General features: G+C 42.6%; 1 protein-coding gene across 2 annotated transcripts in view; it reads right to left on the reverse strand.

The window, feature by feature from the left end:
* Positions 1–17,585, reverse strand: part of col5a1 (procollagen, type V, alpha 1) — a 56,738-nt gene that overhangs the window by 19,104 nt on the left and 20,049 nt on the right. For both annotated transcript variants that reach the window (XM_088280838.1, XM_088280837.1), the window contains exons 5-26: positions 13,422–13,553; positions 11,824–11,931; positions 11,347–11,757; positions 11,195–11,283; positions 10,255–10,897; positions 9,901–9,957; positions 8,017–8,058; positions 7,587–7,649; positions 6,812–6,886; positions 4,707–4,802; positions 4,560–4,616; positions 4,432–4,485; positions 3,608–3,661; positions 3,472–3,525; positions 3,332–3,385; positions 3,211–3,264; positions 3,081–3,125; positions 1,928–1,981; positions 1,781–1,825; positions 1,413–1,466; positions 1,282–1,326; positions 978–1,031 (exon numbers count right to left, since the gene is read on the reverse strand). In XM_088280838.1, the coding sequence (XP_088136964.1) occupies positions 978–1,031; positions 1,282–1,326; positions 1,413–1,466; positions 1,781–1,825; positions 1,928–1,981; positions 3,081–3,125; positions 3,211–3,264; positions 3,332–3,385; positions 3,472–3,525; positions 3,608–3,661; positions 4,432–4,485; positions 4,560–4,616; positions 4,707–4,802; positions 6,812–6,886; positions 7,587–7,649; positions 8,017–8,058; positions 9,901–9,957; positions 10,255–10,897; positions 11,195–11,283; positions 11,347–11,757; positions 11,824–11,931; positions 13,422–13,553 (2,340 nt within the window). The remainder of the gene's footprint in view (positions 1–977; positions 1,032–1,281; positions 1,327–1,412; positions 1,467–1,780; positions 1,826–1,927; positions 1,982–3,080; positions 3,126–3,210; positions 3,265–3,331; positions 3,386–3,471; positions 3,526–3,607; positions 3,662–4,431; positions 4,486–4,559; positions 4,617–4,706; positions 4,803–6,811; positions 6,887–7,586; positions 7,650–8,016; positions 8,059–9,900; positions 9,958–10,254; positions 10,898–11,194; positions 11,284–11,346; positions 11,758–11,823; positions 11,932–13,421; positions 13,554–17,585) is intronic.

Raw genomic sequence — 17,585 nt, forward strand, 5'->3', positions numbered from 1 at the left:
ATTTGAGCCGAGAGAGTGCACAGATTGGAAGGAAATGGAGCGCTGATGGCTTTCCAGTGTTGCCACTTTGGGAAGGGAAATGGATCCGTGATGAGGTGCTGGCGGGCGCCAGCAAACAAATGGAAGTGTAGAAAAAAGAAAAGAAAGAAAGTGCAACGAGCTATTTGTACACTCGAGGCTAAAGAAGGATAAGGGAGGGCATTGCAGGTTGAATATTGATCGATATGCATGCCTTTTTGTTATAGTTTTGAAATTGGCAACGAGTTGGTCGGGAAGTAGAAATACAAAAAAGGATTTGAACAGTTTGTCATAGAAATTATTTTTAAGGGATTTTTTAAAATGAGTGAGAAATAGGAAAAACAAAACTCCTTATATTAATTTTTATAGTTGAGAAAATGGTTTAAAAAGTAATAAAACTCACCATTCATTGATTTATTAAATTGTAAAATTAGTTAGAAATGAATTTATACACTGTGGCAAATGTGTGTTTTTTTTTTAAATTTCTTTAAACTTATTTTTTAAATTATTTTTAAATACTAAAAAAATAATAATATTTTTTAAAATTGTTGCATTAATAACCCAAATAAAATAATTCATAGTTTTTTTTGTTTTTTTTTAACTCGAAGTTCTTGTGGTGCTTTTCTTGGTCGATTAGCATTAGCATTCTGTTTTCATTTAAGTGTAGAGTTTCAAATTAATTATGGTGTTTTCATAAGTTATTTATAATTATGCATACGTTATATAATGTTTTTATTTACAACATTTTGTTTTTGCTGCTGACTAGAAAAAGTGCACAACCTAAAATCAGATATTGGGAAAAAAAAAATATGAGTGATTTAATGGTGTCATTGTGTGATTGTGCAATATCCAAATACATTTTGGGACGTAAGTCCCAGTTGCCTAACAACAGACAAAACTTTTACAAAAGAAAAAAAAAAGATCTCTTTGGGAGCGTGATGATGAAAAGGGGGACTCACGGGTGGTCCGTCAGCTCCTGGCATTCCTGGCAAACCGGGTTTACCGGTGGGGCCCTGCAAGTACAAAAAAAACCCAGAAAATATATAAGTCACACGACAAGAAATAAATCTGCATGTATTGGAGGAATCAGCTGCATTATTTAATAGTTGACTAATTAAAAAGTGGATGGGAGCCGTGTTTCGCTTGTGCCTCGCAGGCACGCTGTGCTCATGACTTAGCATTAGCATTTGCATTAGCATCCCATTAAATTGGATTGCAGAGTTAGGCCTCAAAAAGTTAGTTCCACAAAAACAAACACGTCACCTTCTCTCCGGAAGGTCCGATGGCACCTTGAGGCCCGGCAAGTCCCTGCAAGGAGGTGAAAAAAAAAAATCCAACAAATTATGGATTTTCTTAGAAAGAAAGTCAAGGAGATTTTCTTAGCGACTGCTCACCTGAGCACCAGGGTTGCCTTGCTGACCTGGAGGTCCTGGCTCTCCTTGAGGTCCCTTTGGTACGGGTGGGAAAAAAAAAACATAAGTCGTCATTTCCAAGCAAGACTTTTATGACTACCGTAAATCCAGCAAAAGTTGCTCGGGTTCAAATAAAGGTTCAGAAAATGCGGCATAAGTAGCAAACATTAAAATAAAACGATTGTAACCCCCCCCAAAATTGTGTGAAATTTAAAGTAAAATTAAAAATAAAATAATTATATTATATATATATATATATATATTAATAAATAAATAATTCCTTCAAATGTGCCGATTAAAATGAGACTTTTTTTTTTGCTGCCTGAAACCCAGCTGTCTTTGCCACTTACAATGTTGCCTTTGGGTCCAGGGTGGCCATCCACTCCGGTGACACCCTGCGGGACGCCACATGAAACGGGATATTACTGCATCAACCATAAACACCTATGAATATTAGCAAGTAGCTTTAGCTGTGAAAGGCGAGTGAGGAGACTCACAGGAGGTCCGGGAGGGCCCTGAGGTCCTTTGGGTCCCAGCAAACCACGGGGTCCCTGGCATAAGGGAGGAAGAATGAGATCAGAAATGCTATCGCGCCAGCAGCCAGTGAATTATGAACAATAATCCCCCCCAATTGAATTTGATTCGATTTAAATCATCTTAATTTAATTCCGTTACTTTTCCCCCAATTGTCCTTCTGGCACACAAGTCTAAAAATGATCGACATGAACAGGAAAAAACTACCAGCAAGGTTTCTCTTGAAATCATCAGCATGGTTGTTTTTATAGATAAAATTATTCACACATCTGTTCGAATCATTACGTTAAATAATTTTCCAGGACCTTGTGACTTACATTTTTGTGCCGAAATAATCAACTAATCTAATTAATAGATATGAACAAACTAATAAATTAAATGAACAAAAAGTAACTAGGAATGCAAGATGACTGCATGAACTTATTTTACCGGTCAGTCCTAGTAGAGTACAAATTACGCCGTTTATGACCTTCATTAAAATGAAATTGATACAAGACTTGACACAAATGTTGTATCGTTTTGTATTTGTACACCCTCAAATTCAGTTTTTTGTTTTCCACTTGCCCTGCCTTTGCATGACATCGGCCAGTATAGCACGCCCTGGTGGACAAAATATATCATAGCAGCTACAAGAGGCCTTATACAATTCGATCCAATTCAAGTTTATTTATATAGCGCATTTCCCAATTGCTGCAGCTGGAACAAAGCGCTGGAAAAAGAAAGGGCTTCACTTTAGCCAGCTGCGTAAGATGAAAGAAGCTGGATTGAACAACAGCACTGATTTGCCGATTTCTAATTTAAAATGACTGTCCAGTTGAAAAATCTCTCAAAAAGTGTGCTGGTCAGTAGATTATTATGAATCCCTGAATATCGCAAAGATTAAAATGAGATTACCGCAAATACCCCACAAATTGACCCAGGTTGAAAAAAAGAAGACGAGCATAAATGCCACCAAGGTTGCACAGATTAAAATAAAACTACCCTAATTGAAATTGTTTTGGTTATGAGAAGACCATAAATTCGCAAAAATTGTGCAGGTTAAAGTCCAACTCATAACGTAGACATGTTTTTTTGTTGTTGTTTTTTTTTTTTTTTTACAAAAATGTCAACACTCACCGATTCCCCAGGAAGTCCCCTAGGTCCGATCTCACCGTCGTCTCCCTGGAGCCGGAAATGATCGAGGTCACATGATACGTAGATGACAGTTAAAAAAAAATAAAAAATAAAAAGTGAGCGCAGGTTTTACCCTCTCTCCATCCTCGCCGGGTGCACCGGGAGGTCCTTGGGGTCCCGCTTCACCCTGGAACCAAGTGCATTGATGTCAAGAAAATGGGGATATTAGTGGAGGAAAACAATCAGTCACTCACTCTGTGCCCTTTTTCACCAGGAAGTCCGGCCAGACCGTCGAAGCCGCGATCTCCCTGGAAAACAAAACAAAACACCATGTTGCGGCATTATGAGGTTTCGGGGATGTCACACTTATAAAGTATGAATGGGACCTGCGTACCTTAGGTCCAGACTGACCCGGCATTCCCCTAGCACCGTCAGCTCCGGCGCGACCCTGCAAAGGTAAAGATTTTTATCATTATTACGATATTGGCATGTTTGCCGTATGTTTAAGATTTACTTTGCGTCACACGTACCCTTCTGCCGGGCTTTCCGGTAGGTCCAGATGATCCCAGTGGTCCACGTGGGCCCTGCAAGGAAATTACAGATTCAGCCAAAATTCTCAGGGAAATTGCATGAACACAATAAAATAAAAAGAATGACATTAATTTAAATTAAGTTAAATAAAAAGACAACAGTATAACATAATGAAAAAAATATATGAAATTCTAATTAGAATATATAATGCACATAATTCTTTTTTATAATTCATATAATAAAATGAAAAGTAATACTAATTTGTGCAACAAAGTAAAAAAAACACATTTACGAATAAAATAATATAAAACTGTAAAATCACAAAACAATATATTCAAACATAATTTAAGATATAAAGAATAGAAAATATATTAAAAAATACATAAAAATGTAAGAAAATTATATAATGAAATAAAAAGTATAAGTATCTATGATAAAAACATAATATAATGAAAACCAAAAAATAAGAAAATGCGATCATATTAAAAAATATGGAATAAAAAATAGAATAAAATAAAACTATTTTCTATATTATTAATAAAATTAAAATATATGAAATAAAAATGGTTTCAAATAATGGGAAAAGCATAAAACTAATACAAATTTATTTTTTAAAAATTTGATTCAATTTAAAGAAAAAAAAAAGAATATATATAAATATATACACTATAATTTCATATTTGTACACTTATGACAGTTACAAATGCCCCCTACTGTTAATAACGGCTGGTATCCTGGTATCGTCAACCATATTTCTATGAAAATTTCTGTGTTTAAAATCTCATTTATTAGAGACGGAAAATCAAGCCAACTAACTATTCACCTGAGGACCGGCCTCTCCGGACTCTCCCTTCAGCCCCGAGATACCAGGAGGACCCTGAAACGACAACCCTGACATCATCCTCAGCTCATCTGTCATGTGACCTTGGGCGACTTCCTTTTGGTACGCACCAGCGGGCCGGGCCTGCCGGTCAAACCCATGGGGCCGGTGGATCCGCGCATCGCTAGCTGGACAGGACACGGGAGAACCAAAAGCGTCATTCAAAGACCAAGTGTGTTTGAAGACACGATGCTGTGTGTGTGCGAACAATGGCTCACCCGAGCCTGCTGCATGATGGCCTGCATCTGGGCCTCCTGAGCCGACACGGCCGGTCCCTTCTGCCCGGAGTCACCTCCACCGGCGCTGAATCGGAACTAAGACAGGGAGGGAAGATAAATGTTGACCAAATAAGGCAAAGAGCACCTTCAGTTCTATTTCTTCGGCACAGGCAGCTCAGCATTAAACATAAATGATTATTTGTGTGGTCAGAGATTGTCCGGCGACCAGTCAAGGGTGTATCCCCCACATCCCTTGCCAAATGTCACTTTAAGTTACATTACGAATCTTTAGTTTTGGTGAAGCTTGTAAATTGTCCGTAGTTGTGAATGTGAGTTTGAATCGTTAGGTCTCTGTGGCCTGTGATTATCCGGCGACCAGTCCAAAAAAAGACTCCAGCTCACCTGCCACCCGAATGAGGACAAACTAAGAAAATGCATGCGTGGCTATTTTTGTCTACACTACCACCAGCAGCACCAGCAACAACGGCCGTTTCTACAAATGCCACACCTGCCACCTGGTGGCCACAAGGCAATATTGCACCGCATGGGAATATTCCATGAGCTGCTTTCACACTGGAAATCAAGGCCCGAGTGATTTTCCTGTGGTGTGAGGTGTTCTTGGTAAAGTAAAATGTAAGTTAACCACAGACTGGAGATTTTCAAGGTCATTTTTTTCCCCCGATCTGTCGAAGGATGATTACAGTTCAAATCTACTCTTATTTTACCGCAGCGATGGCGCTGCAATGATTCATACTTTAAACTTTCCAAGCTATTCATTAGGTCATTTTCATGCAAATTGATGGGATATTCCATAACCCACACAATTTCAGGAAATCAACAGATTGCTTCATTAATGAGTTATGTATATGTACACGGTAAATATCAGGAGGCGATATGACTCACTCCCCTCTCAACATTTGTTGGGAGTTCACGTGGCTTTCATTAGCTACTTGGCCCAATCACAAAATCAATGGCCTCACTTGGCCTTCACATATGTCATGTGTTTTATTCTCCAGATCGCAAATGCAAATGAACTCAATGTGCTCAGTTTTTTTTCTTTTTTTCAGCGAATCATTTTTCCAGCAGAATGACAGACTTCCTGTCCAGACGCCGTTTGTGGAAAAAACACTAAACGTAAATTTGAATCTGGAAAACTCATCAGAGATGGTGAGAAGCAAGGAGACGAGGGGAAGCTTGACAGGTTTTGGGTCATTTTGACCCGATTCAACATTTTTCAAATGACTCATGTTTTGTGTTACTGATTTAATCGGAGCAACTCGGTAAAGGTCAAATTAGCATGATCATGATTTTTTTTTTTTTTGCAATGTCCAGATGACATAATTGTTCCTTTGGGTCATTTTGACTCTACATGAGTGGTGACATGATGACTTCATGAATGATCGACTGTGTGTGATTTTTAGTCTTCAAATTTTTTAGGTCATATTGACCCGATTCAACTCAACCACTGCCTCGAAAAGACTCATAAACGTAATCTTATTCTATTATATTTTTCCTAATTTAACCGGTACCCATCATTAACTTTTGTTCATCTGGGTCATTTTGACCCGATTCAAGGTGTTAATATGAATGATTGACATTTTATTTCCTTCACATTTTGAATAATTTAATGAGGGTGACTTGTGGTTAACACATTAACATGATAATAAACTATCAATGTCTTTACTTCTGGGTCATTTTGACCCGATTCAAAATTTAGCATCTCTCGCTGATAGTGACATCTTTTTAAAATGTATATTGTTGTGTTCACATGCTACATGCATCTGGGTTCTTTGGCCGAGTCATCCACATTAAATGAGGAAACTGCATAGATATGTCAGTTATTTGTTGCGAGACGTCACACATGGACTTGGGTCAAAATGACCCGGAAGAACCCTGATGCATAACAATGTCCAGGCCATAAAAATAAATGTCTTTCAATAACCTCAAATGAAATCAGTAGGAATTTGTACCTTTCAATAGAGAGTATGAATCCAACACAAAACCAGACGTGTAAAGCGATAAATCACAGCGGAGGAGAAGTGAGTGTCCCAATACAATGCCCGTGTGCACTCATTTATCAAAACATTGTCGTGTGGTTTACTTACAGGCAGCATCAGGACAGTGCCGGCGGGTCCTGGAAGACCATCAGCACCAGGGAGACCAGGACGACCAGGAAGACCCTGATAGGTGAGGAAACAATGTGTGTAAACACATTGTTAATACACGCTTAAAAAAACATCTTAGTTGAATAAAACATGAGGAAGGGGAAAAAATAATCATACCAAGAAGAAATATTAGACTCAAAGCAAATTATGCTTGTTCATTGTTTGTTTTAAGGAAATTTGCCAAGTCGTGTTTTTTCAAATATTCCTCATGTCATTGCTTCAACGCATGTTTTGTCATGCTGCATTCAAGGAAGGTGGGAAATTTTAAATATCCCACTCAGATATTGTCAGTTCAGACTTCAAACGAATGTAAACAACAAAGACGGCTGATTGCGATAAACTGACAACATATTTTGACCTCCATCGAACCTTCTTCATAATTAATTAATTTATATCAATAAAGGAATCATTATCATCAAAGCGTTTCAATCATTTCACCAAATCACTTCATGCGTTTGAGATAACGACGTACCTTCACGCACTCAGTACTAATCACATTGTGTTACATGAAGTATTTTGAATAAATTAATTAATTTGATAATAAAAAAAAAACATAAATAAAGCTAAATATATGTTAATAAATTTGTACATTTTGACTTCCCACCTTCCCGAGACTAGTTTTTGTAGTATGGCTAACTAGCTATGTAGCTAAGTAGGTTGGTAGGCAGATTCTCCTCCCTTCAATTCTTAATGGTACTTTTTGCAGTGTACTCACTCTCTCGCCGGTTTCTCCAGCAATGCCCGGTGAGCCGGAGGCACCCGGAGGTCCGGGAAGACCCTAATTTATAAACACAAAAAGAAGACATTGAACTCTCACATGTATCTTATGAAGTTTTTTTTTTTTTTCTTTGAAAAGTGATCACACATGTTGGGTTGTGGGAGGAAGTTGGAACTTCCATCAGGGGGCGCTCTTTATATATGTAGGGCTTGAATTGGGACTGCCTCTTTAAGGAGGGGGGGGACTTAATAATGGACATCTGGGCAAGTCCATATCTCATCTGGGAAGGCAACCGCTCCCTTTTTGAATGGGGAAATCGAAGCATGTTTTCTGTGCAGATCGCTAACATAAACAGGCCGGTTGTATTAGGCAACCAGCGTCAACAATCAGGAGGAACAAGACATGCGGAGGACAATGCTTGACTTACCGCTGGCCCCTCAGGCCCAGGCGGACCCTCCATCAGCATTCCCTGTAAGGCACAAAGTATAAAAATGGTGAGAGGGGGTGGGTGCGTTTTGAAAAATTAATTAAAACGACAAGGTCAAGGCTTAACGCGCATTCCTGCCTGTCATTCCGTCACTTGAGTCGGTGATTAATCTGCGCAGGAAAATAAGCCCTGCAGTGCAGCGCAATGCATGGCGCACCATGTCGCGCACCACCACCGAGGATTCATTTGACAGAAAATATGTGCGTGCATGCAAAGACAAGCATGCCAGGTTTACTCCAAAGATGTGTTTTGAGTGTATTCAAACTCGAAATGCACAGTTGTAGCGCTGGATTCCAAGTGGGAGCGGCCTCAAGGGAGGGTGCGCAAAATTAAAAGTGTAATGATATTGTGGTCAGATGCTGATTACATAAACAGATTTTGTTTTGACTTTATAGCCGGGTGGGTGGAGGTCAGAGGGGGTTTGTGCCAGCTTCCGTAAATACGCATCTTAAAAAAATGAAGCAAAAAGACCACAATGCATCGGAAGCAGTGCACCACCTCTTAATGGAATGTTAAAAGTGTGCATGCCTTAAAAGGTTCTGGGGAAGACAGAGCAGAATTTGAAAAGTGGGAGCACCAACTCTTTTGGGATGTTGTAGGAAAATGTCAGGGGAAAAAAACAGTTGCAAACGTTTGTGATTTATGATTGTTGATCCTAATTTTCGCAAGGGTGCGCATTCTCTATGGAATATATCGTTGGGGTGCGCGTGATTTTTCTTTGCCAGTCCTTCTCTTTTGCAATGACCTCGATAAAAACGATTCCCTCGCTTTTTAAAACTCGTTTTTTTATTCTTTGGCGTTTGACTTGTTTTTTTTTAATTTGACTGTTTTTGTTTTCTTTACTGTCTTCATTTTTTTGTAAATACAGTTGAGGTGTTGACAGCAAAAGTTTCGGGAAATTTACATTGTTGCCGATTAAAATGTTTGGGCAAAAGAGTGTTTTCGACGAGCGCAATGTGATAGGGGGTGCGCCAAATCAGTCGGCATGTATTGAAATTGACTAAAAGACCACGGTGAGAATAGGTGGTGTGCCAACTCGATCGCTACGCATTTGGGGTGTACGTGGAATCCAATGTTTGGGAAAAAGTGGCGTTCTTGGCGCACCTCCGTGGCTACTATGAATCAAGCGTTTGGGATGCAATTCTGTGACCTCACAGAACTCCTCCAAGTGGTCGCTGACGAAAAGTCGCACGTTTGCCCGCACGTGCATACACCGGGAAAAGCGACGACATCTGTCTATTGTCGACAAGGCGAAGAAGCCAAGCACCCAGTCAGTGTAAATACGAAAAAACGCTCCGTCACGCCGCAGTGTATACTCGGTGACATTTGTTTTGGGATCGCGGCAAGCTTCGATCCGGAGCAAAAAAGCTTCGAGGGTATTCTCCAAAGCGCTCTTGCAGTGTTTAGGCACAGCCCGATCCGTGTTTACACATGACTGTCAAGCCCCACATGGCTCTTCTCCAAATGTTTACGTCGTGGTCTCGATGACCACCGCCTCGCTCTGGTGGTACGTCCACCGACAGTTTGTGTCTGGATGAGTGCACACATATGGCCGAAGCAAACGTCCATACAAGTGTGGAAGTGCGAGGCGACGGAGGAGGGAGAAAGGACAGAATACGTGCAGCATTCTCAAGGCATCGAATCGATCCAAACTGGACTGCTCTTGCGAGTGATTCAATGCCGCGAGAGGGAATTGAAGTGAATGAAAATATTCACCGAGCCAACTTTGCAGTTTTACCTCCAGTCGCCGGTCTTCATATTGACAAAAGACGAACACCTCAAGTCACGATCGGAATCCCCCTACTTTTGCGTGGTGATACTCACGGGCTCGATGATAGCAGGCTCTCCCTTCTGTCCCTTCTCTCCGCGGACGCCGTCGACCTGCAACGCAAACATGGCCATGAGCCACAAGTCGTCTTTCTGCTCTCCCTTCCTTTTCTATCTCTCTGCATTTAAACCTCTTCATTCTCTTCCTGTGTACTGAATCGTCGTCGTCCAATTGACCTCTACGACCTCACCGAGCTTTCTCTTCGATTAGCATAGTATGCTACTAGCATAAACCTTTTACGTAGCTAGCTAGTGCTCTTCTGTCACACTTTACTGCCACGACTCCATCCCGTCCCTCCTGTCTTCTCTTCCAAACCCCCCCCTGAGCCATCATACCCAGTTTCCCCTCACCTGTCCGTAATACTCGTTGGTCTCGGCGGGAAGCACTTTGGAACCTTTATCGTGGTAATCCAGGTCGTCGTAGTTGTCATCGTAAATATTCAGATCCAAATCATCGTAGTTATTGATGTGCTCCTCTTTGAAGGCGTCCAGGTCTGTATAGTCTCCCTCGCCCGCAATGCCCAGACCGGTTCCGGTGGCGATGGAACCACCGGCTCCAGCTCCTGCGCTGGCCGACCCGCCACCGACTGAGGAGGAGCCTCCCGCTGACACGGAACCGCCTCCGACCGAAACGGAACCGCCGCCGAGGGTGGTGGTGGAGCTGCTTCCACCGCCACCTCGGGTGATGGTGCCACTGCTGCCGTCTCCTCCAAGACCGAGGTCCACGTTGCTGCTGCTGCCGCCGCCGCCCAGAGAGATAGTCCCGCTGCCGCCGCTTCCGCCACCCAGCCTGATGGTGCCGCTACTTCCGCCGCCAAGGTCAACGGTACTGCTGCTGCCACCAAGGCCCAGGTCGATGGTTCCGGCGCCAAGGCCGAGGTCCATGGTGCTGCCGCCACCGCCGAGGTTGATGCTGCTGCTGCTGCTTCCGCCGCCGCCGCCGCCGCCGCCAAGATGAATGGTGCTGCTACCGCCGCCGATGTCACCTGTACGGCTGGGAATAAGTCACATAGGTCCAAATCTTAAATCAAGTCTCAACCTACAAGTTAGAAGCCAGAAGTTACTGCGGCAAAAAAAAATAAAAAAATCCAGTGAGTCGAGTCTCCACAAAATATTCAAGCGCATTGAGTCATTATTTGAGTTCAGCCAATCATAATTCAAGTTCAAGTCCAAGTCAAGTTTCGTCTCGTGAATAACAAGTCAAAGTCAACGTCCAGAATTTTTCAAGCATGTCCTAAAATTTGTGACTGAAGTCTGATTGGAGTGACGTGATGTGACTGGATTCCCCTACCTGCTGCTGCCTCCACCAGTGGTCACATGACTATCCACGCCATAATCGCCATCGCCGTAATCACCGTAGTCACCATAGGAAGTTCCAAGCTGGGAAAAACAAAGTGATTAACCCGAGAATTACTGGAGTCCACATCAAAGTGATTCACCTACTGTAGTTTTATTAAGGGTGATTGAGGGTCCACCGCCGGCGCCACCACTGACAATCCTGGTTTCCACCGCACTTCCTGCGCCCAGGTCAGTCTTTCCCTCCAGTTGCCCGCCGGTGCCGGCGCCGGTGATGGTGATGCGCTGAGAGCGGCCGTCCTCAGGCGCTGGCGTCGACTCGTCATAGTAGTTCTCGTAGGTCCCGTAGTCGTAACTGTTGTACGCGCCGTCGTCATCCGTGGCACTCGCCGAAGAGCTGCTGGACGACGAGCCCGAGTTGGACGACGAGCCCGAGTTGGACGACGAACCCGAGTTGGAGGACGAGTCGGAAGACGAAGAGATGACCACTTTTCCACCCGCGCCAGCGCCGCGCACAACTTCCTCCACTTTGGACGCCAGGCTGCCGCCGTCGGTCACCTGCGACGCGGCGCAGCTTCGTCAGGTCACGTCGTATCTCATCAAGCGGTTTTACCGATCGATTACCTTGACTTCCTTCGTTGTCTCCTCGGCATCGGAAGTCGGCTCGAGAGGTTTTCCGTCCATGTCCTCGTAGTAAGGGTACTCATAATAGTAGCTGTCCTCCTCGGTGTTCTAGAAAATGAACACGAAGAATGAGAGCGGTGTTGCGGTTCGGGTTTAATGTACAGATTTTTGCGCTCCCTCTTTGATGTTCTAAAATGCCACAAGATGGCGCCAAAGCACTTGTAAAGTAGTAATTAGTGTCAATGAAGTACAGCGAACACCCATGACATCATGGTTTATCAATCTTGCACCTAATAGTTCATCAGTTTAAGAGTTGTTTTTGTTTTTTTGTACTAATTTAGAGTTGCGCACTTTTAGTGTGGTGGTACTCGAGGCAGAGGAGGCCCCCAACGATTCTTCTGAAAAAGTTCTTCTGTGAGAACAGAACGAATGTATCCCTAAATATTGTCGTATATTCTATTTTATTTTTTTTATTTTTGTAGTGTGTTAAAATAACAGCTGTTGGAAAGTTTAAATTATAATAAACAAAACGTTTATGGTAATTTCCGATAGCCTGTCTATGGTGTTCTGCAGTAAAAAATTTGCCTTAAGCCAGCGAAAAAAAAAGGATAATTTGCTCTTTATTTATCACGGATTTATCGCCCTCACGATAAACGGGAGTTTTCTAAATTTCATAAGTGGAAGTTACAGATGGTCTTGGCCACATACGTGTGCAATTTCAATGCATTTTTCTAAAATGAGATCATTTTTAAAGCATCATTTTCCGCTTTTTTTTCTACACTCAGAGGTCAAGTTCATGTTCCTTTAAAACAGGGGTGGGCAAACTTTTTGATTGGCGGGCCACAGTGGGTTCTAAAATTTGACCGAGGGGCCGGACTAAGATCAGATGGATGGAGTGTTTTGGAAACCTCACCTCATCGGAGGGGAAAAAAAAAAACATCTAATTTTAAATGAAAGTGAACAAAAGCATTACAACAATATATGTCTTTGAAACACCACAATATTTAGAAAATAAATTATTTTTTTTCAAGTTTGGCGGGCCGGATTAAAACGTTTAACGGGCCGCATGTAGCCTTAGTTTGCCCACACCTGTTATTAACATAAGTGTTTAAATATTATTTATGGGGGTGTGGCAATTACTCCGTTTTTTCTTTTTTGGGGGGGTCATCATCTCAGTTTTTGTGCTCAGGCCAAAGCCTTGTCGAATATAAACATTTGCTCTGGCGCCATCTTGTGGCCTCTTTGTGCCAATGAGCTATGTTGTAGTGGGGTTGAGGAGGTCTGTGTAGTGCTTTGCTGACATCTCGTGACAAATGTAAACCTTTTTAGGGACGTATAACACGGGAGCACTCTCCAGTTGGATCTCTTGTCTTGATTTAGGTTATTTTGTTCGATTTTGGCATCAATCAGTCAGTCGCACATGAAAGTCATAAGTTATCCTCAAATCCTTGAAGTCAAAACATGACTTGCTTAACTCAAGAAACGATTTCACATGCCGGAACTTGACTTGATTTTCGCCACAGTCATTTGGCACCTGACGACGACGAAATGAGACTTACTTATATGACAACGGGAAAACAAGAGTCGTGACAACTCACGTAGTCATCGGTGTTGGGGTCCTGGTTCTGCGGCTGGTCGGGGACGGCCACCTCGCAGTCGGGGCTGTAGTGCTCGCAGTAGTCATAAGCGGCGCGGTGGTCTGCTACAATCATTAGCTGCTGGATGTCTCCCTGGAAACAGCCAGAAACAGGAAGTGAGCGAGACGACCAAGTTATGCATTTCAACAAACAAGGAGGAGAGAGCAACGTCAACAAATAAGGACAAAGCTGGACATCGGCACACAAACTTGGACCACCTTTATTTCGTTTTTCATACAATTTTTGGAGACGTGTGACTCGAAGGTGACGGTGGAAGAATTGCGTGAGCGGACCTGCAAGAGTTTGACTTCCAGGAGATCATATGGCAGCACGGAGGGGTGGGCAGAGAAGGGGCTGGCCGGTGGGCGGTAAAACGGTTATTTAAGAAAGAAAAAAATGCTGACAAAGTGGGATGAGATGGATGAGAAGGCGAGTGCGAGAGAAGAGAAAAGAACGCAAAGGCTCCGCGGGATCCCCGGGCTACACGGGGAGCTGGGCGTGTGCGTCTGCTCGCTACAAGTTTCGCACACACTGTATCGCTTTTTTTGTCCAAACATGTTCTCATCGCACCTCCGAATGCAGTGATGTCATCTCACATCATTCCAACACCGAATCAACTTAGCTCAAACAAACGAGGACTGAAAAAAAAAAAAAAAAGGAATAACGAGGCACAACTCGGACTCCCACGTTCTGTGTTTTTTATTAGGCCCCTCATTCCAAACTGTGCCAGCTGTGCACTGCAAAAAAATCGACTTGAAAAGAGCAAGTAAGAAAAACAGGAATATATGACTTATTACTAAGCAAAATCTTCTGCTAAAAGAACAGGAAAATCTGACCGACAATATTTCTTAGAACACCTGAATCCTGCCGACCTGAATTATCGTAATTCTAATTCTAATAAAAAAAAAACGTATTTTACGAGGTCTTGCCATAATTTTTTTTCTTAAATGAACGAATATATTCCTCATTTCATGACTTTTCTTGTCTTGAAGCCAATTTGAACAGTTCACGCATCCTGAAAAGTGTCAATTTGCAAAGTCCACACACTGCACACTAAAAGCGTGTGATCCTTTAATAGTGGGAGGGAAAAAAAAAAAAAAAAGATGTTTCCTGCTCTGTCCTCGTTTACTTTGGGTGCGTGAAAACAAATCCCTACGCCTCCTCCGAGACGGCAGGAATGAAGAAGCCGAGAAGCGGTCAAGTGACCGACCACGTGTCCGTTTCGAGAGATGCGAGCATTTAGAGTCAGTTTGGCCCGTTGCGTTTGGCCAGGCGGCGAGTTGCAGCTGTGCTCCGATGGGACGATGGGATTTTGGTGTTCGGAATGACTTCACATTTGGTCGCGAGTAACGTTTGCTGCGCTGCGGAGAGCAACGTGACTGTGTTCCCTAGCCTTTGTCCTGCCACCCCAAAAAATTCCGGGCCATTCTTTGACAATAAAACACAACGCTGTGGCTAATCTTCTCATTCTCTTTCTTGGAGTTTGAGCAGCTCTTTGTAGCGCAACGAACGCAGCTGTTGGACAGATGTGATGCGCCGTGAGCCGGCGGTATGCTAATGCAACATTTCTGGTTCAACTAAGTACAATCTAATGACACATGTTTCTTAACTCATTCAAGCCATAAAACATACATACGTTTTCAAAAACATAGTCCTCGCCTCCCGAAGACGTATCTATACGCCTTTTTTTTTTATTGCGTTTTTTTTCGTCATAGCTCTCATTTTTTATAGCATTAGAACGCAATACCCTGTCGGCCTTGTAAAATCAGTCAGAATCCAGAAAACCGCAGGAATTGAGGGGTTCCTTGAGTGAAAATCTCTGGGATTAAATGAGTTAATTGCTAAAGAGATCAAATATGTCACGTATGCCGTGATTGATATGCGGAGGAATCGTCACCATCAAACCTCAAACAAAAGTAATCCTTGTGTAAGCAGGTACCGTTCCGCTCGTGTCCAGGTGGGGGCGGGAGCGAGCCCATCTGAAGGATGCAAGCCAAACATCTGTCTCCCTGCCTGAACCGGACCCAAAACTATTCAGGCTGGGCTAAGTCCTGTGGAACCGAGCCCTCCGGATTGCACTCCCATGATTTGCAATTTTGCGAAAAAGCCGTGCAAAAAAGTGTTGCAACATCGGCCACCGCAGGCGCATAAAACAAAAGCGTTGATGTTTTAAGAGAGAGTTTCTCGAAGCGTAGCACGTAGACCACCGTCAGGTTCTGGGTAAGGATGTGAGTGCCTCTGTTCTATACTGTAGTTTTCTCTGAAGAATCTTGGTGCTTTCATCTGTGGCTAAAAAAGCGAAGCGTGGAGAGTCTCGGTTGACGGATGACTAATAGTCAATGCAGTCAATCCATATTTTCTGTTTCTTGTTCTTGTTATTTATTATAATATAACTACGTTAGCAATTTTAAATTGTTCAATTTAAAAAACAAAATTCAGCAGTATACGTGGCGCCTCAAAATGTGGTTTCCCACTAAGAACACCAGGGGCTGCAGTTTCTGCATTATCTTAATGGCGGTGTCCCCTTGCAGCAGGACCACGGCGGGACGCCGTACTGGAGAAGCCAGCAATGGTTTACTTGTTCCGCCTCACCTCGCATCTTGATTAAGTTAAACCCTCAGGACAAACGAGGCTAGTAGTGGACACACATACACGCAAACACACCTGGAGCAGGACCCTGGGAGGTCCAGGCGCCTAATTTACGGTACATACGACTGCACACTTTGTTTTCTGAGCCAAGCACAGCCTGTACGTATATGTTCTAAGTATTCTGCGATATATGTCAGTAGTTACATTCCGAAATATGTTGAGATATGTGCTTATGATGAGCCTTTAAGCTAGCGATTAGCGCATTAGCTCGTGAACGTCAGCATGCTAACTTAGCCAACTGTTCGTCATGTAGCAGCATTTTTTTTTTTATGCACTTTTGTGCTGAAGCACATTTCAGAGATTGTTCTTTATTTATTTTTTATTTTACGTCCAGGAGTTGAAAAAGTATTTCTTTTACTGGAGTCTGTTCTCATTGTTGTCTCGTGTCTTCAAATAATTTTCTTTTGGAGCTTGGCACTAGACAGACTTGACTATGTGTACTTGCACGTTTGGACTTCAACACACTTCAGATTCTCTACTTTTTGAATTTTATTTTAATTACAGGATTTAATTTTGTTGTGCCCATTGTTCTCAACGGTCGCGTTCCAAGTTAACTGTATTGTGAATTGGAGCGTTACACCACCCCAACTCCCCCCTTCAACCTCTCCTCTAAAGATCTTAGTCTGGCATCTCCCTGGACCACATTGCCATTTCCTGTTTTTTTTTTTTTTGAGGAGGGGTGTGGAAAGGTGGAAAGAAACCAGATCAGTCTGCGTCCTTTACCAGACAACGGTTGCGTGTTTGGATTTTCACCGAAAAAGTGCTAAGATGGAGGAGGACTTACTGAGGGAATAAAAGAGAGCAAACATCTGATTCGAATTAGGGCGCTCATCTTAATTGGCGGAACAACCATTCCCCTTCCCGAACCCAAAAGTATGGAAAAGTGTGACACATGGATGATGTGTTGAAGGACAATGACCATGTTTTTTCACGTGGCCATTAACATCCAATGTTGAGGCACTTCTGGCTGAATTTGAGGCTCGGTGTGCTTAAAATGCACGAGGCCGCTTGCACATGTCTAAAGAACATATTACATGTCAACCTGAACTGCAAAACAGGGGGTTCCACATGCTATGCTCGGGAGCCCGCCAAGCTTAAGCATGCGGCGCACACGATGAGCGCAAAAGAAACCTGTGGATGATGTCATGCCATGTGGCGACCACTCCAAGACTGACCTCAGCTGCAAGCTCATCACATTTTCCAGAGGTGGCTGCAACTACTTTTGTTTGTGCATCCCCCTGTTCACCATCTTAACCTAGTGGTGTCCAAGGTTTGGCTTGGGGGCTATTTGCGACCCACGGCACAACCGGCCCACATTCAAATAAATAAATAAATAAATAAAAATGTAATTACATCTTTTTAGTTTTCATAATTTTTTTGCAAATGTTCAAAAAAAAAAGAAACATTTCTTAAACGATTTCTGTATTTAAAATGTTAATAACTTTTATTTAAAAAAAATATTCATGTAGATTTGTC

The sequence above is a fragment of the Idiotropiscis lumnitzeri genome, chromosome 18 (genome assembly GCF_059441095.1).
Source record: "Idiotropiscis lumnitzeri isolate Australia: NSW breed Sydney's pygmy pipehorse chromosome 18, RoL_Ilum_1.0, whole genome shotgun sequence".
In the NCBI taxonomy this organism is placed as follows: Eukaryota; Metazoa; Chordata; class Actinopteri; order Syngnathiformes; family Syngnathidae; genus Idiotropiscis; species Idiotropiscis lumnitzeri.